The sequence below is a fragment of the Mustelus asterias genome, chromosome 13 (genome assembly GCF_964213995.1).
Source record: "Mustelus asterias chromosome 13, sMusAst1.hap1.1, whole genome shotgun sequence".
Lineage (NCBI taxonomy): Eukaryota > Metazoa > Chordata > Chondrichthyes > Carcharhiniformes > Triakidae > Mustelus > Mustelus asterias.
In genome coordinates this window covers 10,033,245-10,058,304 of record NC_135813.1, presented here as the reverse complement: position 1 = coordinate 10,058,304, position 25,060 = coordinate 10,033,245, and the positions used below count along the sequence as shown (strand labels likewise).

Genomic DNA, 25,060 nt, shown 5'->3' with positions numbered 1-25,060 from the left:
GCCCATATACACGGCCCCGCCCACAACAGGGATATCTCGCCAGTGGTTGAATAAAAGCCCCCCCGGCCACGCCCACACACACGGCCCTGCCCACAACGGAGACATCTCGCGAGAGGTTGCATGAAGGCCACGCCCCCTGGCCACACCCATATACACGGCCCCGCCCACCTCGGAGACATCTCGCGAGAGTTTAATCACAGCCCCGCCCCCTTCCTCACTCCCTGGGACTTTGTTGTCTCCCCGTTGCCAGGGGCAACCTGGCCTCTCAGGTTGGCTGTACCCTCCATCTCCTATAGACCAGTTCCACACAACGGGGATGCCTGGGTGATTAATGTCTGCTTTAAGGTGGGTAAATCATGATGTGGAGACGCCGGCGTTGGACTGGGGTAAGCACAGTAAGAAGTCTCACAACACCAGGTTAAAGTCCAACAGGTTTATTTGGTAGCAAAAGCCACAAGCTTTCGGAGCCTCAAGCTCCTTCTTCAGGTGGAGTGGGAGATCTGCTCACAAACAGGGCTCCACATCATGACAAACAGGGCATACAGAGACACAAACTCAATTTACAGAATAATGATTGGAATGATTGGATAGCCAAGTTCCGCACACATGAGGACGGCCTCAACTTGGGTTCATGTTACACTATCTGTAACCCCCACAGCTTGCCTGGACCTGCAGATCTCACTGGCTGTCCTGTCTGGAGACAATACACATCTCTTTAACCTGTGCTTAATGCTCTCTCCACTTACATTGTTTGTACCTTTAAGACTTGATTAGCTGTAAAGACTGCATTCCAATCATTATTCTGTAAATTGAGTTTGTGTCTCTGTATGCCCTATTTGTGAGCAGATCTCCCACTCCACCTGACGAAGGGGCAGCGCTCCGAAAGCTAGTGGCATTTGCTACCAAATAAACCTGTTGGACTTTAACCTGGTGTTGTTAATCTTCTTAAGGTGGGTAAATCAGACACTGACAAGGTATGTTTGATATTTGTGGATCTAATAAGGGGCTTTAATTTTATGAAGGGTTTGCTGGAGGCAAGAGGTAGAGAAATGTAATCTACCACTCATGGTGGAGGCTAAAACTGAGGGTCATAACGACAAAAGCAAATACTGCGGATGCTGGAATCTGAAACAAACATGGAAGATGCCGGAAAATCTCATCGGGGCTGACAGCATCTGTGGAGAGAGAACAGTAAGAAGTCGCATAACACAAGGTTAAATAAAGTCCAACAGGTTTATTTGGTATCACAAGCTTTTGGAATGTCACTCCTTCTTCAAGTGAGTCACCTGATGAAGGAGCAGTGCTCCGAAAGCTCGTGATGCCAAATGAACCTGTTGGACTTTAACCTGGTGTTGTGAGACTTCTTACTGTGTCCACCCCAGTCCAACGCTGGCACCTCTACATCATGGCTACCACCGAGAGAGAACAGAGTCAACGTTTCAAGTCTGGATGACCCTTCGTCAGAGCTAAAGCCAAAGAAAATTGGACCACCATGGAGTTGGATGGGATGCTTTATCAAAGAGACAGTGTAGGCTTGGTGGGCCGATCGGTCTCTCTGCACCATAACCATTCTGTGATTCTGAGTTGAACAATCACATTAGGCAGCATGTGTAAGGGAGCACAGGGTACAGCAAAACCCTCGGGTGGGGTAAGACAGGGAAGTTGCTGTATGTATACTGTGAGGGTAAGAGGCTGGAGGCTTGGGGAGCTGTAATTGATAGGAATGGCATGGACAAAGGGAATGCGAATGGTGATGATAAAGGCTGAGAAACAAGCTAAGAGCGTCCAGTAAGAGATCAGAATGGGCTTGAAACATTAGCTCTATTCTCTCTTCACAGATGCTGTCAGACCTGCTGAGATTTTCCAGCAATTTCTGAAAGTATTGTGGATGCTGGAGATCGGAAATGAACAGTAAGTGCTGGAAAATCTCAGCAGGTCTGGCAGCATCTGTGAAGATATGGCGATGCCGGCGTTGGACTGGGGTAAACGCAGTAAGAAGTCTCACAACACCAGGTTAAAGTCCAACAGGTATATTTGGTAGCAAAAGCCACTAGCATCTGTGAAGAGCAGAAACAGAGTTAAAGTTTCGAGTCCAATAGGACTTCTTCCAAAGTGAAGAAGAGTCAGATTGGACCTCGAAATGTTAACCCCTGTTTCGCTTCAATATAAATGTAAGAGTGAATTTAGGAGAAACTTCCTTACCCAGTGAATTGTTTAGAATGTTTTAAAAAAGGTTTATTTATTATTGTCACAAGTAGGCTTACATTAACACTGCAATGAAGTTACTATGAAAATCTCCTAGTCGCCACACTCCGGCGCCTGTTCGGGCACACTGAGGGAGAATTTAGCATGGCCAATGCACCTAACCAGTACTGTGGGAGGAAACCAGAGCACCCGGAGGAAACCCACGCAGACATGGAGAGAACGTGCAAACTCTGCACAGACAGTGACCCAAGCCGGGAATCGAATCCAGGTCTCTGGCGCCTTGAGGCAGCAGTGTTAACCACTGTGCAGGATAGTTGTGGGGATGAGCATAGATGCATTTAAGGGGAAACTAGGTAAGTACACCAGCGAGCAAGAGGAGACTATGAAGATGGGATTTAATGAAGAGGGTGGGAGGAAGCTGTTAGGCAGCATAAAATTCCAGCAAGGATTAGCTGAGTCAAATGGCCTGCTTCTGGGTGTGTTCTAACTAATTACGTATTCTATGTGATCTCCTGCAGCATCATCTTTACTGAGTCAGAAGAAATGCAGTTTTTAAAGTAAATATGTTCTTAAAATTGTTGAGTGTCCTTGTTCCAACCCATCATACATAACAGCAGCCAAATGCCAACAAACACAGAGTGCAGCCAAATTGGTGTTGTTTATTTACAGGTTCCTCTATTGCCCCCTTTCCCTCAGCCCTGACCCCCATATATTTTGAGTTGCCTCCAAAACTCAATGTATTCTGCCTGAAAAGATGGTGGAAGCAGATTAAATAATCCCTTCAGAAGGAAACTGAATAGATGCTTGAAAGAGTCATAGAGTCCCTACAGAGTAGAAGGAGGCCATTTGGCCCATCGAGCGTATACTGATTCTTCCTCACAATGTTTATTTTTACTGTACAGTGCTCTCAAATGGGCTAAAATGAACCACCTATCCTTTAAAGTCATCGGTTATGAGTATTACTGCCAGACCTTAATCCAGTATTCAGAGTCAGAACTCTGGCCTTGTTGGGGCAGTTTAATGTGGGGTCTGAAGCTACCCCTTCTAACTCAAAGGCAAGAATAATACGTACCTGTGGATCACTGGTAACTCCATCCAATCTCGTGTGAATATCAGCCCTGTATCAAAGATCATGGGTGGAATTTTCTGGCTGTTCATACCGGTGGGATTTTCTGGTCCCGCTACAGTAAATGGAGATTTGGCTGACTGTAAATTCGTCGTCTTCGCTTGAGGCTATGACGGGTCTGGAATGACCGGAAAATCCCGGCCCATATTCTGTTTTCTAAGCGCTACATCAAAAAGCTTTTTTTCTTTATTCTTTCATGAGATACGGGTGTCAATGGCAAGGCCAGTATTTATTGCCCATCACTAATTGTTCTTGAACTGAGTAGCTTGCTAGGCAATTTCAGAGAGCATTTCAGAGTCAACCACATTGCTGTGGGTCTGGAGTCACATGTAGTCCAGACCAGGTAAGGATGGCAGATTTCCTTTCTTAAAGAGCATTCATGAACCAGATGGGTTTTTTCCAACAACTGATGATAGTTGTCATGGTCACGATTACTGAGACTAGCTTTGTATCACAGATTTAACAATTGAATTTAAATATTACTGAAAAACGGGACATGCTGTCTCACTTTTCTGCCTTGCCCTCATCTGGGCAAGACTGGGGTGTTTACCCCAGTCCAACGCCGGCATCTCCACATCATGCCCTCATCAGGACAGATTCACAAGAATGCCAACTGCAAAGGGAACAACAATTTATACTGCATGAGAGGACAGTGCTGATTGGTTGGCAAGTGGACTCTGATTGGTAGAGGTGTTGCCATGGAGAATGCACCAGGAAACAGTTAACTGCCAAGCTTTTGTTTAAATGCAAACCAGGCAGATCGACCCTTTTTGGCCAGGGCATTGCAATGGGGAATGAAAGAGGGAAGGGCTGTTCCCTAAGTCTTTGTTACCTGACAAAAGCTCAGCGTGTGGGCAGTGTTTCTGTCTGCAAAGGACAGAGCCCTGTATGTGGCTTCTAACACATGTAAGTGAGTCACACTGTGGCCCTGACTGATAATCTTAAATTGGTTGTTAATGTAATTCTGAGCATGTCTTTTTTAAAAACGCTCTGTTGCATTTGGCTGAAACTCCTTGGTAGGCAATGTTGGTGACGAGGATTGGACTATACAAAATATATACAGAGATTAGCAACAGAAACAACGGCCTAGATGAAGTTGGGATCCAGGGCCCTAGATATGGTGGTGGTTGCATTGCCTGCGCCTGCTGCACAGTCTATTTTAACCCTTATACGGTGGACAAAGAATTGCGAGTCGTCTTCTCGTTAGTACAGTAATATTTATTCACACACACAATCAATACTAAGTTATGGTACAGAATACTAAAGTTCAAGTCCAATACTAGACCTTGACTTAACTTTTGCGTGTTTGGCAAGTACCCAGGCAGGTATTGGCCTTTACCTGTGTGCTGGGTTCTGTAGTCCTCTGCGTAGTCTGGTCCTTCGGTCTCGTCTGATACTCTGGCTCTGGTCTTCCTTCCTCCTTTGGTGTGGTGGCTCTCCTCAAGCTGGTCGTTGCTGGTGATGGTCACTTTTTTTTTATTTCAAAAATATACTTTATTCATAAATACTCTGAAGTAAACCATTACAGAAACCACATTTCCAATCATTACAAGCAGTGCAAAAAACAGTCTTATTTACAATTTGCTCATCTTCATTATTTTACACTGCTCAGTTCCAAAACATTACATTCATTACAGATCAGTTCTTCAACAAACTATATACATTCGTCACATTTCACAGTGTGCTGTTTTTACAGAGTTGCACACAGTTACGCAGTCTGAGGGTTTTTTACAGTTACTGACCCCTCAGTCTGCATTGGTTGAAAGGCTTTATCACCGTTGTTGTGGTTCATTCGTTGGGGAGAGAGAGAGAGATTCTTCCGTTGTGCAGCACCCTTTATATCTCGTTGGTTTTGCTCCCTTTTTGGTTATTGCCAATCAATCGATCAGGGCTTGATCACTCTGATTGATAAGAGTCCAATCAGGTGCTGCCACACCGATCTCTGGGTGTGTACCCAACAGTCATGCCTATAGGTGCTGGAGGCATATAGGTCACATACCTCCCTCCCAAATAAGGGGTTAAGGCATCCCTGTGTCTGGTAAACAGCCGGATTTGACCAGAAAGTGCCCTTTGTCTTGGGATGACTCATATCCTGTGTATTCCAACGTCATGATGTGGCGATGCTGGCGTTGGACTGGGGTAAACACAGTAAGAGTTTTAACAACACCAGGTTAAAGTCCAACAGGTTTATTTGGTAGCAAATGCCATTAGCTTTCGGAGCCCTGCCACTTCGTCAGATGGAGTGGATATCTGCTCCATCTGACGAAGGAGCAGGGCTCCGAAAGCGAATGGCATTTGCTACCAAATAAATCTGTTGGACTTTAACCTGGTGTTGTTAAAACTCTTACTGTATTCCAACGTCTGCCGCTGCAGCCTGCCTATCTCTGTCCAGTTGCTTTTAAGTGCTGCAGCCTGTATGTTTCTGTACTTGTCCAATTATCCCAGCGTGCTCTTGCAAATTGCCATCTTAGATGGCCCATTTGGCCACACTTGGAAGGCAATAGCTGACCAAGGGTCAGGATTGGGTAACTGGATTGTCAATCAGACCAAGTTGAACCACAGAAATCACAATCTTCATGCTGATAAACACATTGACTCTCGAGGATCCACAGATCTCTGCTTGAAAACTTATCGGAGAATGAGAGTATTACAATTGGGTTATATGAAGAAGTGAAAAGTTACTGAAGAATTGTTAATACTTCACTTGTTTTTCTGGAGATGAAGTATTGTGGGGAAAGGTTGTAGATATAAAATTGTTGTTCTGTATTCATCTTTGTTTGGACCAGCAGAATAGTTTCCTCCTATACTTTCCTCTAGAATTGGATTCTTCTCTAATAATGTTCTTTCTATCCCTTTTAGAAGCAGTATTCTTCCTCGCTCAATGCTAATTAATTTTGAATGACTGAAGACCACTCCATTCCACCATGGGTGAAGTTCGTGTTGTACCCAGTGGAAAAGTCTACAGGCAAATCTTTGACGCTGAGGTAAAGACAAAATAACCAATCACACAGTGCTTCTTATTTAAGGGCTACTTCTGTAATGAGTAACCTATCTCTTAACTCGAGGTGTGAATGCACCACACGGAAGCTGGGATTGGCAGGGTGCACTCAGGATGAAGGTAGAAAACATGTAAAGGAAGTATGGAGGTCTGATGCTGGGTAAATTCTTAATTTTGAATCTGAGATTGGTGGATTTCTGTTAACCAGGGTTTGAAGGGGCATCAGGTGAAGGCAGATCCAACGAGTTAGGTTGCAGATCAGCCATGATCGCAGTGAATGGCAGAATAGGCAGAAGGAACTGAATAGCCTTATTCTGTTCTTACGTTCTCAGTATGGCACTGACGTGAGGCCTGGATCACGTTAATCCAAGGGTGTCCAAGTATCTGCTTTTGTACCGGACAATTCATATTTCAAGGATCTGGCCCAATTCTGGTACCAAATAGTGACACTGAGCAGCACAGTGGCACAGTGGTTAGCACTGCTGCCTCACAGCACCAGGGACGCAGGTTCAATTCCAGCCTTGGGTGACTGTTCGTGTGGAGTTTGCACATTCTCCCTGTATCTGCGTGGGTTTCCTTTGGGTACTCCGGTTTCCTCCCATGGTACAGAACAATGTGCCAGTTAGGTGGATTGGCCATGCTGAATTGGTCCTTAGTGTCCCAAGATGTGTAGGCTAGATGGATTAACCAGGGTGAATGTGTGGGGTTACGGGGATAGGACTGGGGGAGAGGGCTTGGGTGAAACACTCTGTCAGAGAGTCGCTGCAGACTTGATGGGCCGGATGGCCTCCTTCTGCACTGTCAGGATGCTATGATGAAATGCCCTTTGGCCCAGTATTTTAATCTCAGAGGCCATCTTTACTTAAAAAAAGATAAAGTGGCCACAGTCAGAGATGACCATAGGCAGCCCCCTTTGAGGGGGAGAGCTGACTGGTTTGATTTGATTTGATTTATTATTGTCACATGTATTAGCATACAGTAAAAAGTATTGTTTCTTGCGCGCTATACAGACAAAGCATACCGTTCATAGAGAAGGAAAGGAGAGGGTGCAGAATGTAATGTTACAGCCATAGCTAGGGTGTAGAGAAAGATCAGCTTAATATGTGGTAGGTCCATTCAAAAGTCTGACAGCAGCAGGGAAGAAGCTGTTCTTGAGTCGGTTGGTACGTGACCTCAGATTTTTGTATCTTTTTCCCAGCGGAAGAAGGGGAAGAGAGAATGGGTGCATGGGGTCCTTAATTATGCTGGCCGTTTTGCCAAGGCAGCGGGAAGTGTAGACAGAGTCAATGGATGGGAGGCTGGTTTGCGTGATGGATAGGGCTACATTCACGACCTTTTGTAGTTCCTTGCGGTCTTGGTCAGAGCAGGAGCCCATACCAAGCTGTGATACATTCAGAAAGAATGCTTTCTATGGTGCATCTGTAAAAGTTGGTGAGAGTTGTAGCTGACATTTCCTTAGTTTTCTGAGAAAGTGGAGGCGTTGGTGGGCTTTCTTAACTATAGTGTAGGCATGGGGGGACCAGGACAGGTTGTTGGTGATCTGGACATCTAAAAACTTGAAGCTCGACCATTTCTACTTTATTCCCGGTGGTGGTTTAACCTGAGGGTCGCCACACTTCAGTCGAGGGGCAAGGTTGAGAAGGCGGGGCCTTCATGAATAACCTCAGCCAGTACGGGAATTGAATCCACTCTGTTGACGTCGCTCTGCATCATTCGCCAGCTGTCCAGCCAAATGAGCTAAACTGACCCTCATCTTTAATTATGATGACAGTGATGACACAAACTACGTGAAGAACAGCCTGTCCTGTTTCTTTATTAGATCCTCATGGGACAGAATCTTATGCTCCCTCCCAGTGGGTTCTGAGGCGGTGGGGGGAGTGGGGGGGGGGGGGAGGAAATAGCATGAACCAGATTTCCTCCGGGATTCTGCCTGCCCCAGCTTGGCATTTTACAGTGGGAAGTCTCACAACACCAGGTTAAAGTCCAACAGGTTTATTTGGTAGCACAAGCTTTTGAAGTGTCGCTCCTTCTTCAGGTGAGAAGAAGCGACACTCCGAAAGCTCGTGCTACCAAATAAACCTGTTGGACTTTAACCTGGTGTTGTGAGACTTCTTACTGTGCCCACCCGAGTCCAACGCCAGCATCTCCACATCATTTTACAGTGGGGCAGACGGTGGGCTTTAGACAGAATCATGGCCCGTAAATGGCCAGTCAATGGCCCCCTAAGGGTCTTTCCCCCCCCCCCAGCCTCAATTTTTGATGGTGGGAAATAGGAAATATTCTCACCCTTGGGCGGGAGGGGGGCTTAACTGGCAGGCCCCTTCCGACTGGGGGCTCCCTCTGGGACCGAAGAACTGGAATCCTGGAACTCCCCTCCTAAAGGCACTGTGGGTGCATCTACACCACATGGACTGCAGTGGTTCAAGAAGGTGGCTCATCATCACCACTTTCTCAAGAGCTGTTGGAGATGGGCAACAAACGTTGGCCTTGTCAGCGACACACATCTCCTATCAAAGAAAAAGCTTGTCTGATATACTGCTGACTGGCAGAGTTATAATCTCCCTTGATGTATCAGTTGAGCTTTCGTCACCAGCCTCTTTATGTTTGGAAAGGTTTAAAAGAATAATCTGAGTTATATGAGCAGATATTGCTTGCTTTGAGTTAAGGTATGGGCAGCAGTTATTGATAGGTTTCGTGGACAAGAATGGAAGTCACTCTTAGTGACAATCAGTCAAAATACACTTCTGTTCTTGACAGAGCAGTTCTATGGAACAATCAGCATTGTGATTTACGGAGAGACCGTGGGTGGAGGAATCATTAATATTTTTGACAGAATGGATGGGATAGGCAGCTTTAAATTGTGATTGAATGAGTAAAGCTGAATTCATTCAAATGGAGCAGTTACGATGCAATTAAAAAAAGCTCCAGGCAAAACATTCTCAAATAGCACTATGTGATTTATGTGACGTGTGAAATATTGGAAGAATGGTCATTGTATTGAGCAGTTTAGAACTATTAACAATAAAAAAACACAATACATAGGGGACAAGGCCTAAGGTAATTCCACTCAGGGTCATTAGAGTCATCAAGTTCCAATATGAGAGTAAGTGATGCAATGTTACAGGACAGCTTTTGTTATTTTCACCAGGATTTATAGAAACTAGAAGCAGGAGGAGGCCATTCGGCCCTTCGAGCCTGCTCCACCATTCATCTCGATCATGGCTGATCATCGAATTCAATATCCTGATCCCGCCCCCCCCACCTTATCCTGGATTTTCCTCCCACAGATTGAGAGGAATTTGCTCTCTCTTGCCCTTGATCTTATCAGGAGAGTGGGAAAGTGAACTGGGCGAATGGAGAAACATGCCTTCTCATTGGAGACGACAGAGATTAACACCAGAAGGGCAGGGGGTGTATTCTACATATGGGGCACCTCAATGCCAATTTAGCACATGTAACAGATGCTGTTCTGGGCATCAAGGTGGCATCATGGAGTTGGTCAGCTTTGCCTTTGGGGCCACAGTCTCTAACTACTGAAAGTAGTGATGAAGGTTAAACAAGCTTTGTCAGCTTTGACAAAGGCTCATCTGGGCTTCGAAACGTCAGCTCTTTTCTCTCCTTACAGATGCTGACAGACCTGCAGAGAGTTTCCAGCATTTTCTCTTTTGGTTGCTGTGAATAGTTCTGCTCTCCATATTACTAAAATAATATTGAGGTCCTGGAGAAGATATAAAAATGACTTACCAGGAAGATACCGAAACTGAGAGTTTATACCCATCAGGGCAGAATGAATGGCCTGGGATTCTTTAGAGTAAAGGAGCCTGTGGGGCGACCTCATAAAAGTCTTTATGATTATAACGGGTTTGCTCAGATGAACATGTAATGAAGTTGTTTCCACTAGAACCAGATGCCAGAAACCAGAAACTCTTTATCCAAACAGTGATTAGTGATTATCTCTCTCTGTGGGGCATAGTCATACTTTGTTTTGTAACTGCAATATGCCTTGGGACATTTCATTACGATAAAGGTACTATATAAATGTAAATCATTATTGTTGCTGTTAGAATGTGGGACTTGCTACCATAGGAGTGGTTCAGTTGAATAGCATTTAGGGGAAGTCAGGATAGACACATGCAGGAGAAAGGAATGGAAAGGTGTGGTGATGGCGGGGATTTCAGATGAAGAAGGGTGAGAAGTGCTTCATGTGGAACATAAACACCAGGGTCACCAGTTGGGCTGAGTGGCCTGTTTCCATGCCGTAAAGACTACAGGCAACATTTAATAAAAGCAACAGGGGTTTCACCTCCCTGCTCTTGGGAGTCCTGCTGAGTCACCTCCTTTTAGGAAGGCCAGCGGAATTCAGTGCCAGTCAGGCACTCAATGGGGCAACGGCAAGCGTTTGCTGGGATCAAGGATCCCAGGGCGGAACTCCTGCTCTCCCAAGAGCCGCCAGCTGATCAGAGGCCTGCAACTGTGCATCGCTCAGCAGTGCTGCCAGTGGGACGGAGGTAGCTGCCACTTACACACACCTGAGGCCCAGGGTTGCAGAGGGACTCAGGCCTCAGCTATGAGATGACGGGATGGAAGGTCATGGGGAAGGGTTTGCGGGAGAGGTGTGTCAGCAGCAAGGGCAGGGCCTATCCCCCCCCTTCACTCCACCCTGCACCTCCCTTCCCCAATGCTGGGTCCCTCAATCAGGTATTGAGTGTCTTTGAATGAGGAACATCCCCTGGAAGTTTCCAAGCAATCCTGTCAAGGTTTGATTTCTGGGCTTCCCAGCCCCACCACTGGGTGAACACTGCAGGAGAGCAGGATCGGACCCGTTTATAGGTATTAATTGCATACTGTAGGGCTTCATTAGTCTGTAAAATAGAAAGCTGATTCATGTGAGCTGCTAGAGTGGAACATGTTGCAGTGCAATTTCTTTCATCCCGATTCTAGCAAAGCTTAAAAATATCACCCCCCTGAATAGCGTGATGAGAAATATCATTTTTGACTTTATATCAGCTATTGCATTTAAAGAGATACATTTCATTCTTTTTTAAAACTGCACATTTGTACAGGTTCAACTTGTCCGTACACTGGGCGAAACAAGAAAAAAATCCCAGCACCATGGAATTCCCTTTGGCAGTAGGGGCATTCCCATTATTCAGAATTTGGATGCGCCGACAGGACAAGTCATCTCACATCGCCAGCGTCTGTGGATGGAAGGGTTATTAAACGATGGCGTCACTGAAAATCCAGTACTACACAGGTAACTGTGTAGAATCAATCTGTTTGATACTTGGACAGATAGATTAATTTTGATGGGCACCATCTGCATTTAATGACACCCATGATGTGGCGTTGGACTGGGGTGGGCACAGTAAGAAGTCTTGCAACAACAGGTTTATTTGGAATCACAAGCTTTCAGAGCACTGCTCCTTCATCAGGTGAGTGGAGAAGTAGGTTTCACAAACACGGCATATATCGACAAAGACACAACTGCGAGATAATGGTTGGAATATGTGTCTTTTCAGGTAATCAAGTCTTCACAGGTACAGACAGTGCGTGAGGAATAATCACAGGTTAAAGAGGTGTGAATTGTCTCAAGTCAAGACAGTTAGTAAGATTTTGCAAGCCCAGACCAGTAGTGGGGGTTACATGTAGTGTGACATGACCCAAGATCCCGGTTGAGGCCGTCCTCATGTGTGCGGAACTCCGATCTTCGGGTAAGCGTTCTCCAAGGCGGCCTTCACGACACACGACAACGCAGAATCGCCGAGCAGAAACTGATAGCCAAGTTCAGCACCCATGAGGATGGCCTCAACCGGGATCTTGGGTTCATGTCACACTATCTGTAACCCCCACCATTTGGCCTGGGTTTGCAAAATCCTACTAACTGTCCTGGCTTGAGACAGTTCACACCGCCTTAACCTGTGATTATCCCTCTCTCCACTCACGTTGTCTGTACCTGTAAAGACTTGATTACCTGAAAAGACTCACATTCCAACCATTATCTTGGCAATTGTGTCTTTGTCTATGTATGCCATGTTTGTGAAACGTACCTCTCCACTGAAGGAGCAGTGCTCCGAAAGCTCGTGATTCCAAATAAACCCGTTGGACTTTAACCTGGTGTTGTGAGACTTTTTAATGACACGAACAACAACTGATAATATGGACTGATAATAAGGCAGCAATCTAATCAGTGGGTTTCAAATAGCCTCTCATTTTCATTTCAAGCAGTAGATAACAGTGATGATTCCATGAGAAACAACTGTTTTTGAATCTCAGGAAATTTGGATTAATTTCATAGTTTTCAATTTTCTTCCTTCTTGTCCCCCCCTTTCTCCTGGAATCACAAACTCAGGCTGAAATTCGGTTTTACAGCAGCATTCCAATACTTGGCCCAAGCCCCCCACCAGTCATTCCCTGTGAACCTTAATAGTAAGTATCAGCAGGCTACTGAATTGTGGGAGCACCACAGCTTGAACCTGATGCAGTCCTCCCCAGGTGTCCATGCTTAACCACTTCCAAAAAGGATCAGAAATAAGGAATTATAAAAGAAAATGTTGGAAATACTCAACGGGTCAGGCAGTACCTGTGGAGTGAGGAACAGAGTTAGTAATGCTTCAGGTCAGAAACACTGACCCTAATTGCATTCACTCTCCCTAATCAGGGTGTTGAGTCTAATTGGATCATAGAATCCCTACAGTGCAGAAGGAGGCCATTCAGCCCATTGAGCCTGCACCGACAACAATCCTACCCAGGCCCTATCCCTGTAGCCCCACATATACCCTTCTTAATCCCCTAACACTAAGGGACAATTTAGCATGGCCAATCAATCTAACCCGCACATCTTTGGACTGTGGGAGGAAACCAGAGCACCCGGAGGTAACCCATGCAGACACGGGGAGAACGTGCAGACTCCACACAAACAGTCACCCAAGGCTGGAATTGAACCTGGGACCCTGTCGCTGTAAGGAAGCAGTGCTAACCACTGTGCCACCGTGCCTCATTCTTGCTCCTACAGATTGCTGAGCCCCAAGTAAAGTTCATGGTAGAGGGCATGGGAGCGATCTGCAAACTATTCAGGCACGGGGCAGCACGGTGGCACAGTGGTTAGCACTGCTGCCTCACAGCGCCAGGGACCCAGGTTCGATTCCCGGTTTGGGTTACTGTCTGTGCGGAGTCTGCACGTTTCCCCCGTGTCTGCGTGGGTTTCCTCCGGGTGCTCCGGTTTCCTCCCACAGTCCGAAAGACATGCTGGTTAGGTGCATTGACCATGGTAAATTCTCCCTCAGTGTTACCCGAACAGGTGCCAGAGTGTGGCGACTAGGGGATTTTCACAGTAACTTAATTGCAATGTTAATGTAAGCCCACTTGTGACTAATAAATAAACTTTAACTATTAACTTTAACTTTTAGCTTCAGAGTAAGTAGTCTCACAACACCAGGCTAAAGTCCAAACTTTAACCTGGGGTTGTGAAACTTCTTACTGCGCCCACCTCAGTCCAGCGCCGGCATCTCCACATCATGGCATATTCAGACAGAGGAAGACAAGCAGTGTTAAGGCTTCAAGAGGCACAGTGGGGAAACAAATCATTTTATAACTTGGGATGAGTTTTTAAAACAGATGAACGTTTGCTAATTTTTGTTGTTGTCATCATTCATCGCAAGACCTATAAAAATGCTATGAGCTCTACTGGAACCAATTTGGTTGTGCTACAGTGAATAATAGGATTTAAACTTTAACAATGTTTTTAATTCATTCATGAGATGTGGTCATCACAGAAGTATATCCAGAAGTTATCGCCCATTCTTAAGTGCCCCTGAGAAGGTGGTGGCGAGCTGCTATTTGGCTTGGTACTTACAATGTGTAGAAATTTAGTGCATGAATATTAAGGGCAGAATTCTCCAGCCCTTCCCGCTGGCCGGGATCTTCCAGCCCCGCCGAGTTTGACTCCTGCTCCGGGTTCCCAGATGGCAGCACAGTGAGGAATGTAAATCACCATTGATATCAGCAGGACTGGGAATTCCTGCCAACTGCTGATGTCGAGCTGCCTCTGCTACCGGCAAACCTGGTAAGAAGTTTAACAACACCAGGTTAAAGTCCAACAGGTTTATTTGGTAGCAAAAGCCACACAAGCTTTCGGAGCTCCAAGCCCCTTCTTCTGGTGAGTGGGAATTCTGTTCACAAACAGGGCATATAAAGACACAGACTCAATTTACATGAATAATGGTTGGAATGCAAATACTTACAGCTAATCAAGTCTTTAAGATATAAACAACGTGGCAAACAAACAACCGGCAAACCTGCCATGGGAGGGGGCACTGAAGAATTCCACCCTAAGATTGGGGGTTGGGGGTGGACATTTCAACTGGCAGCATGTCTCAGGAGGGGATGGGACAAATATCAGTTCCCTCACCCTCGGCCTCTTGTTTCCTTCACCCTTTCTTTCTCATTCCCCCACCCACCACCCCGGCATCATCAATTTGAAGCCATTACTATATTATTTCCTGGGCATAATGCATCATTCAGTGGTCAACTGCCCAGCTGAAACAGGCAGGAAGTAGCAAGTGGTCAGCTGCCAGCTGTTGACATTGATACGTTGCAGCAGGTGTTTTCGGCAGGATCGCCTGGGTAGGTGGTGCAGAGCCTGCAGTAGCCGAGGCTCAGACTTTCCCTCTTGACCCTCTTGACCCCATAAAGGAAAGTCTGTAACACTTACATTACAGGACCACTGCTTTTTGCTGATCAGGTTTCAGTTAGCCAGCAAGGTTATGAACACCCCTCTCAACGCAGTGGTTAAAATGCCATCAGAATCCAAAAAGCATAATTGGACCACAGTTTTCAAGTGTTAAGAAGTTCTAAAAATACATCCTGATTGAAGTGGTGGTGGGGAGGAACTGAACCAAAATGAGGAAGTTATTTTTCAGAGATGATTTTAAATCATGACTGCCTGTTCCCACCAGTTTTCGGTTAAGGTTGCCTCCTAAGTGTGATGATACTGTGCCTTTAAGAAATGTATCTATATCATGGTTCTTGTGAAGGGAATGTTTTAAATTTCAGCTCTGTTTATGGTGCCGATTTGTCTGCTCCAGGCAGCCCACATGCTGGGAATGCAGAAAAATAATCAATCCTGGTTATTGGAGTATTTGTTTGAATCTGAGCTAATGCAGCTTTGTTTATTTTTTGCGTTGTCCCCTGGGGTTTCAGAGTAGGGTTAACTTAGGTTGATTGATAAGAGGGTCATGTGAATGGGTGGAACTAATCTTACAGAGAGACAAGCAGGCAGCTGTCTGCTTAGGTCTGCCAGAAGTAAGAAGTGTTATTCTCTCTCTGTCTCTAAAGACTGTAGTTGCGACTTGCTAAAAAGTAGGTATCTCTCTCCACTGATGCTTTGGAGGCTGGAGGACTAGCAGCCCATGTACCCGCATGTAAGCCTGTTGTTTGCTAACTGATTTTGAAGAGGGGTTTACGTCTACGAGGAATATTGCTTAAATTGGAACCAATAGAGATAGGCTAACAATTAAGAATTATATCTTGTCATGTTTAAGTATTTCAATTAGTAAACGTAATGCTAATTTGTTTGGTTATTGTTAAACTGTATTGTTAAATAAAGTTTGTTCTGATAAAAGCTTCCTCGTGGTTCAGTGGAATCACACCTGGAGTGAAACACTGAATGCTCACAGTAATGCCAAAATCAAAAATATTTGGGGTCTAGACTAATATATCTCGGAGTTTCTGAACTGCTCCCTAACGTAAGCCTCAGCCTTGGCTCAGTGGTAGTACTCATGCCTCTGCCAGAAAGTTTGGGCTCAATCCCCACCCCAGAGAATAAAGCAGGCAAACTGATCTGACACGTGACTGCAGTACTGGGAGGGTACTGCGCTGTCAGAGGCGCAGTCTTTTGGATGAGATGTTGAATTGAAATCCCGCCTGTCCTCCCTGATGGATCCCATTCGAAGAGCAGAGGATTTCTCCTGGTGTCCTCGCCAATATTTACTCCTTTACTGACACCAGTAACATTGATTATTTGGTCATTTTTCTCACTGCTTTTTCTGTGACTTTGCTTAAACAGATGCTTCCTTTCTGCACATTGTAAGAATGACAATGGCCGGAATTCTGCAGCCGTTCATGCCCTGCCCTCGCTGCCAGCAAGGATGGAGAATTTGGTGCTCAGCCAAATCTCCGTCCACTGCAGCGGGACTGGAGAATCTCATTGGTGTGAATGGCTGGAGAATCCTGCCCGACTCTTCAAAAATATTTAACTGGTTGTAAAGCACTCCTGAAGTTGTGGAAAGCATTACATAAATGCAAGTTCTTCCATTATTTGTCCATGCTTACACAAAAGAGATATATGAGTAATTGATTATATAAGAGGTACGTAAGTGTAAATGCCTAAAACACAATACAAGCATTGTTCCTGCTGTTGCCATTGTAGAAATGCAGCCCTGTCAGCCATCAAACCTAAAGAGGTCGTTGAGCTGAGCAATGCAGTGATGGAGGTGAAGGGTCTTCCTGATGTGGTAGGTAAGTATATTTTCATCTTATGTATTCTGGACATAGTCATCTTAATGGGTATTTTCCCCCACTTGCCTCTCTCCTTTAGCTGTCGCTTTCATACTGGGTGCTATTTCACATACACTGGCAGCACTTTGGTATTTCAAGCATGTGGCCTTTATGTGTGAGTCCAGACAATGGGAGTCAGCAGGCTATTGTCACGAGAGAGCTTAACAGGCAATCCTCGTCTCTCTCAGCTGATGTCCACACGCTGACTTGTTAGTAAGGGCCAACAGGAGCAGGAACACTGGCTTATTCTCCACTGATGTGGAGATGCCGGCGTTGGACTGGGGTAAACACAGTAAGGAGTCTAACAACACCAGGTTAAAGTCCAACAGGTTTATTTGGTAGCAAATACCATGAGCTTTCGGAGCACTGCTCCTTCGTCAGATGGAGTGGAAATGTGCTCTCAAACAGTGCAAACAGACAAAATCAAGTTGCAGAATACTGATTAGAATGCGAATCCTACAACCAGCCAGGTCTTAAAGGTACAGACAATGTGGGTGGAGGGAACATTAGACACAGGTTAAAGAGATGTGTATTGTCTCCAGACAGAACAGCTAGTGAGATTCTACAAGCCCAGGAGGCAAGCTGTGGGGGTTACTGATAATGTGACATAAATCCAACATCCCGGTTTAGGCCGTCCTCATGTGTGCGGAACTTGGCTATCAGTTTCTGCTCAGCGACTCTGCGCTGTCGTGTGTCGTGAAGGCCGCCTTGGAGAACGCTTACCCATTCACACAGCAGTGCGTCTCTGCCGTCATCTCTGGATTGCGAGAAGAACACAACTCGTGCCTGATTTTTTAATTCCTTTGCACCATCTCAGAGATGCTGAGGCAAATTCCAGGACCCACTGCCATCCATTTTTACTCCTTGCAGGGGAGAGTTTGTTGCCTCCTCTCTGATGGAACAAGGATGATGATGCCCTGAAAATGGCGGGTTAAACAAGAGCCTACTGCTTAGCACTGGAATCACCCACCTCAGCTATATATTAGACCCTTTTAATATATAAAGTTGCACTTGTTTCCCACGCCATGACTATTTTAATACTTGTTAACAGTTTCTTGACCTGACTAATTAAATTTCCTTCCTATTTTAGCTGCCTACCCTGTGGGGTGCCTGTGCAGTAAAAGCTGGCAGTGAGGCCCCTAAGACTTAGCTTTGAGTGTTCCTCCTGGCTCCACTGATCAATTTGGTCCATCCGACCCCCCCACAACCCGCAACCCCCAGGACTGGTGATCTCGGCTCTCCAATCTTCAGAGACCCAAAGCAGGAAAGTTGTTTCTGCCCACCCTTTTCCGTTGGGCAGCCAGCTGGCAGAACGTTTGATAAGGCCCGGCCATTAAAATGGATCAAGCTTCACACTGCAGCTCCTAAGCAGGCAGCCCACGAGCTTCTCACCTGGGACTTAAAACTCTGTGCTGAAGAACTGATTATGAATTTATTAGGTAGTAATTGAAAAGGTATAATCCAATCTTAAGGTCGGTTACAGTGTTCAAAACTGCAGATCTCTAATTCAGCAGATGTACTTGAATCAAAATGATAAATCACATGGATATGTTTAGCGTGATAGCAATTACAACGTTATTGTGCAATGAAATTAAAAGAAAATTTGTGAAGATAACATTGACAGAGAAAGGCCCACATATCTCATCTTTTATTAATAAGCTAGCCTACTTTGTCATCATATCCTTCAATCCTCTACTCAAGAATTTTATCCAATTTTTGCCTGAAACCGTTTATCTTGTTTGTTACAATGTTAAATTGTTTCAAAACTCTATTATTCTTGCCATTTCTACCCCCACCCTTTATTCCTAAATTTTAGCTTGGCTTAGTTGTTTGTCTTTTTGCCCATATGCCAGAAGGATGTAGCTTGGAGATCCACGCCAGGAACCCAGGTTCGATTCCCGGGTTGGGTCACTGTCTGTGTGGAGTTTGCATGTTCTCCCTGTGTCTGCGTGGGTTTCCTCCGGGTGCTCCGGTTTCCTCCCACAGTCCGAAAGACGTGCTGGTTAGCGTGCATTGGCCATGCTAAATTCTCCCTCAGTGTACCCGAACAGGCACCGGAGTGTGGCGAGTAGGGGATTTTCACAGTAACTTCATTGCAGCGTGAATGTAAGTCTACTTGTGACTAATAAATAAACTTTACTTTACAATGGAATTTGAATGCATCATATAGTTTAGAAGCACCAGTGTAGCCCTGAGGGAATGCTGCATTGTGAGAGGTGCTGTGCATAGTTGAGGTCTTTGGTTGACCTGTCTATCTGTTCCAGTGTTTCAAGTGGACATTAAATGTCTCATTGCACAAGCCGTAAAAGAGCAGTTTTCCCAAAGTCCTGGACAACATCTCTCCCTCTGTCCATACCAAGGAAAAATAAATCAGCTAGTCATTCATTTAATGGCTTGTTGTGGGACATTCGTGCCACAGAAATGACTGTCTTGTTTGTTAATGCGGCAACAACATTACTCTGGGTCTGTACTCGTTGGAGTTTAGAAGGATGAGGGGGGATCTTATTGAAACTTACAGAACACTGCGAGGCCTGGATAGGGTGGACATGGAGTGGATGTTTCTACGAGTAGGAAAAACTAGAACCAGAGGGCACAACCTCAGGCTAAAGGGATGCTCCATTAAAACAGAGATGAAGAGGAATTTCTTCAGCCAGAGGGTGGTGAATCTGTGGAACTCTTTGCTGCAGAAGGCTGTGGAGGCCAAGTTATGGAGTGCCTTTAAAACAGAGATAGATAGGTTCTTGGTTAATAAGGGGATCAAGGGTGATGGGGAAAAGGCAGGAGAATGGGGATGAGAAAAATATCAGCCACGATTGAATGGCAGAGCAGACTCGATGGGCCAAGTGGCTTAATTCTGCTCCCATGTCTTATGGTCATATGGTCTTAACAATCGCTGCACTTTAATTCATTGGGTGAAACATTCTGGGATGCTTTTTATGAAAGATTCTGTGTTCATTGTTATTTAACTTTCTCACTTTTACCTGAACTCTTTAACAATTCCCCTCATTACCGTGGAAATGTCAAAACTTGAAGTCATCTCTTTCCTGTAAGAGAACAAGTTGTAAATACCACACAAGACACAATGTTTAAAATGTGTTGCTAAACATGGTCTTTTCCTTTAACTGCAGTTCCCGCAAAGATAGGTTCCAGCATCATTCAGGAACTGACTACAGGTAAACAGCAAAAACATAAGGCGGCAGTAATGAAATTGGAAGAAGAACTGGCCACGATCAGTAAGGTATGAAACAGTTCTTCGATCAGGAACGCAGGTGACTTGCTTTCTGTAATAATGCTCTGAGGTATAATGTACGGCACAGCCTTCACCTGTTGAGGAGATGTATGTTTCTTTCATTTTTTTATTCACACACCATGACTGTATGCTTGGGTTTTCAACCTAAAAACAAAGGGCGCGATCTTACTGGCTTGACCAGTGAAGCAGTTGAGGCTATCTCATTGAATGTTTTTAAGGCAAGGATAGATACATTTTTGAACAGTAAAGGAATTAAGGGTTATGGTGAGCGGGCGGGTAAGTGGAGCTGAGTCCACGAAAAGATCAGCCATGATCTTATTGAATGGTGGAGCAGGCTCGAGGGGCCAGATGGCCTCCTCCTGCTCCGAGTCCTTGTGTTCTTATTGACACGCTTGTCGATTGGGCGAGAGGTGAAAAATTGAGTTTGCGCCTGGTTTCTCGCCTCTTGCGATCTTACCGGCACTGCTTTGCTGGTGAAATCAGCGGCGTGAGGCTAATTTAAAGTTTATTTATTAGTCACAAGTAGTCTTACATTAACACTGCAGTGAAGTTACTGTGAAAATCCCCTAGTCGCCACACTTGGGCGCCTATTTGGGTCAATGCATCTCACCAGCACGTCTTTTAGACTGTGGGGGAAAACCGAGAGGAAACCCACGCAGACACGGGGAGAATGTGCAGACTCCACACAGACAGTGACCCAAGCCGGGAATCGAACCCGGGTCCCTGGCGCTATGAGGCAGCAGTGCTAACCACTGTGCCACAAAGAACAGTTCAGCACAGGAACAGGCTCTTTGGCTCTCCAAGCCTGCACCAATCATGATGCCTGCCTAAACTAAAACCATATGCACTTACGGAGTCCGTATCCTTTCCATTCCCATCCTATTCATGAATAATAATAAATAAATTTACTATTATAGTGTCATGTTCAAAATAAAGAAATCAGTTCAGTGTAACTTAGATAAGGGACCCATTAACTACTATAAGATAATGAAGGGGCTGGATAGAGTAGAGGTGGAGAGATTCTTTCCACTTAGAAAGGAAGCTAGAACTAGAGGGCACAGCCTCAAAATAAAGGGGGGTCAGTTTAGGACAGAGTTGAGGAGGAACTTCTTCTCTCAGAGGGTGGTAAATCTCTGGAATTCTCTGCCCACTGAAGTGGTGGAGGCTACCTCGTTGAATATGTTTAAATCACGGATAGATGGATTCCTGATCGGTAAGGGAATTAGGGGTTATAGGGATCAGGCGGATAAGTGGAACTGATCCACTTCAGATCAGCCATGATCTTATTGAATGGCGGGGCAGGCTCGAGGGGCCAGATGGCCTACTCCTGCTCCTATTTCTTATGTTCTTATGTATTCGGCTAGATGCCCCTTAAATGCTGCTATCGTACCTGACCCCCACCAACTTTCCGGGCAGTGTGTTCCAGACATTAAACACCCTCTTGTAAAAAAACTTGCCTCGCACATCTCCTCTAAACTTTTCCCCATGCACCTTAAACCTATGTCCCCCAGTACTTGACTTTTCTACCCTAGGAAAGAGCATCTGACTATCCGCTCTGTTCATACCACTCATAATCTTGTAAACCTCTATCAGGTCGCCCCTCAACCTCTGTCATTCCAGTGAGAACAAACCGAGTTCATCCAACCTCTCCTCATAGCTAATACCCTTGAGACCAGGTAACATCCTGGTAAACGTCTTCTGTACCCTCTCCAAAGCATCTACATCCTTCTGGTAGTGTGGCGACCAGAATTGTACACAATATTCCAAATGAGGCCTAACTAAGGTTCTGTGCAGCTGCAGCACGACCTGCCAACTTTTATACTCAATGCCCCAACCGATGAAGGCAGGCATGCCATATGCCTTCTTGACTACTTTATCCACTTGCGTTGCCACTTTTAATGATTGGTGGACATGTATGCCCAGGTCTCTCTGCCTGTCAATACACCGAAGGATTCTACCATTTACTGTATAATTCCTACATGCATTGGACCTTCCAAAATGCATTACCTTCAATTTCAATATTAATGACATGATTAGCATGTCATTAATGTGTCCCAGACTCTATTGTCCGGGCTCACTTACCTTAACCCCGTCGCTGGTCGACGTCCTCACGAGCGAGGATCACAGATGGCCCCCAGGGGACCAGGTGTGATGGCCTCGCCGGTGGGATCGGAAGACATTGAAGCCCCCGGATGGTCGGGGGCAAGGCTGGCAGTACCCATGGAGTGACAGGTGATGTCCCAGTATACACTGTGTACACTGCATGTACCATACACTGGGAGATCAGGGCTCCTGCAGAATGGCGCCCCAGGAGCTCAGCAGCCGGTTTTACAGATGAGCTGAGGCTCTACACACCACCACCACCCCCCCCCCCCCCCCCCCCCCCCCCACTGGTGAGAATTGCACAACAGCTTCTATTATGCAGAGTGCCGTAAATTCATGTTACTTACCTTGCTGAAAAAAAATCCTACCGTTTTCTCGCCCATTCGACACTTAGAATTTCTTTGAGAAAATTCCACCCAAAATCTGGCACTTTTTATTCTGCTGAATTCAAAGCTGAGTTGGTAATAAAGAGACTCTTGGTATTGATTTGAAGCATCATATTGTTGCAAAGAATTGATTTAAAATCTGTTTTTTGGTTATCTTTAGTTACTTTGCTGAAATATTTTTGTTGCACAGTGAATCATGGCAGGACCATGTATCAGGGCAGTACAGTGTATCAAGGCGGTACACTGAATCAGGGCAATACTGTGTATCAGGGCAGTACAGTGTATCAAGGCGGTACACTGAATCAGGGCAATACTGTGTATCAGGGCAGTACAGTGTACCAAGGCAGTACAGTGTTTCATGGCAGTACAGTGTTTCAGGACAGTGCAATGCATCAGGGTTGTACAGTGAAGCAGGGTTGTACAGTGAAGCAGGGTAGTACAGTGAAGCAGGGCATACAGTGAAGCAGGGCAGTACAGTGTTTCAGGGTAGTACAGTGTATCAGAGCAGGTCAGAGGCTAAGAATACTGCGGGGAGTAACTCAACTCCTGACTCCCCAAAGCCTGTCCACCATCTACAAGGCACAAGTCAGGAGTGTGATGGAATACTCTCCACTTGCCTGGATGGGCGCAACTCCAACAACACTCAAGAAGCTTGACACCATCCAGGACAAAACAGCCCGCTTGACTGGCACCACATCCACAAACATTGACTCCCTCCACCACTGACGCTCAGTAGCAGCAGTGTGTACTATCTACAAGAAGCACTGCAGAAATTCACCAAGGCTCAATAGACAGCACCTTCCAAACTCATGACCACTTCCATTGAGAAGGTCAAGGGCAGCAGATACATGGGAACACCACCACCTGCAAGTTTCCCTCCAAGCCACTCACCATCCTGATTTGGAAATATATCGCTGTTCCTTCGCAGTCGTTGGGTCAAAATCCTGGAATTCCCTCCCTAACGGCATTGTGGGTCAACCCACAGCACATGGACTGCAGCAATTCAAGAAGGCAGCTCACCACCACCTTCTCAAGGGCAACTAGGGATGGGCAATAAATGCTGGCCCAGCCAGCGACACCCATGTCCCATGAATGAATGAAATAAAATTTTGCCTGAATTGGCAGGTGGGTTTGTCATTCAATTTAGGATGGTGTACTGCTCCTCGAAACTCAAGTCTATTCGGAGGCCTTCCCGCATGGAAAGAGCTGCAGCCTGCTTTAGCAAGACCCATAGGGGCGGCACAGTGGCACAGTGATTAGCACTGCTGCCTCACAGCGCCAGGGACCCGGGTTCGAATCTGGCCTAGGCTCACTGTCTGTGTGGAGTCTGCACATTCTTCCCGTTTCTGCGTGGGTTTCCTCCGGGTGCTCCGGTTCCCTCCCACAGTCCAAAGATGTGTGTGTTAGGTTGATTGGCCATGGTAAATTGCCCCTTAGTGTCAGGGGGACTAGTTAGGGTAAATGCATGGGATTGCGGGGATGGGCCTGGGTCGAATTGTGGTCCGTGCAGACTCGGATGGACCAAATGGCCTCCTTCTGCACTGTAGGGATTCTTTGTTCTACGTAAGGGATGGATTGGGTTACCCCATCTTGAGCTGCCCTCTCTGCAACTTTAACCTTGAACTAAAATATCATCACGGCTGCTGGACAACAATTGTGGAGGGGTGAGAACTCCTTTACTGGCCCCAGCTATGGCCAGATAAGCAAGGGGAAGGCCTCATTGGCCTCCGGAAGCACTGACCCCCTAGTTTGCTGCCAGGAGGCCACCTCCAGGCAGCTTTACTCCCGAACAAACACCTCCGATAATTGACCTTGGCAATTAAATTATCTGAACAAGTTCCCCCCCCTGAACTGACCTCCAGCTAAATTACCTTGAGAACAGAATGGTGCCGGCAAAGATTCTGCGCACATGGTGAGAAAGCAGGCAGGGTAAGAGAAATCCCGTGGCCCAATATAACATTATTAGTTATTACTGTCATCCATACTCAGACTAACCCCCTGATCCACCCTTACCTATGATGTGCTTGAATTTTATTGAGATAAAGCCTTGTGTTAGATATTGCAATTATTGTGCCAAAAGAGAAAACGCTGGAAAATCTCCCCTATTTGAATGTTTAAATAAACAATATTTCTGATTTAACCCTAAACAAAGCTTGCTGCGAGTCAATTTAAAATGGACTTCACAAACAGTGTTTGGGAAAACATGCCACAGCCTATTCAAAAAATTAAAGCATCTCTGCTTCTAGACAGATGGTTAAAAGAAGTAAATGAGTTTGGTTTGCTTCTCTCCCCTTTCCAAAACAATATCAGTTGAGATTCTGAACAGAGCAAGTAAATATATATCGATAAGTTGGGCCGCTTGGTCAGTACAGGCTTGGAGGGCCGAAGGGCCTGTTTCTGCACTGGAATTTTCTTTGTTCTTTGAAAGGCTACATGGT

General features: G+C 45.7%; 1 protein-coding gene across 1 annotated transcript; it reads left to right on the top strand.

The window, feature by feature from the left end:
• Positions 1-281: 281 nt before the first annotated feature.
• LOC144503047 (coiled-coil domain-containing protein 180-like) lies at positions 282-20,127 on the top strand. Its single transcript, XM_078227549.1, has 5 exons — positions 282-345; positions 6,191-6,315; positions 11,393-11,583; positions 16,756-16,844; positions 20,012-20,127. The coding sequence occupies exons 2-5, from the start codon at positions 6,256-6,258 to the stop codon at positions 20,125-20,127; spliced, it is 456 nt and encodes a 151-aa protein (XP_078083675.1). The 5' UTR covers positions 282-345; positions 6,191-6,255.
• The last annotated feature ends 4,933 nt before the right edge of the window (positions 20,128-25,060 follow it).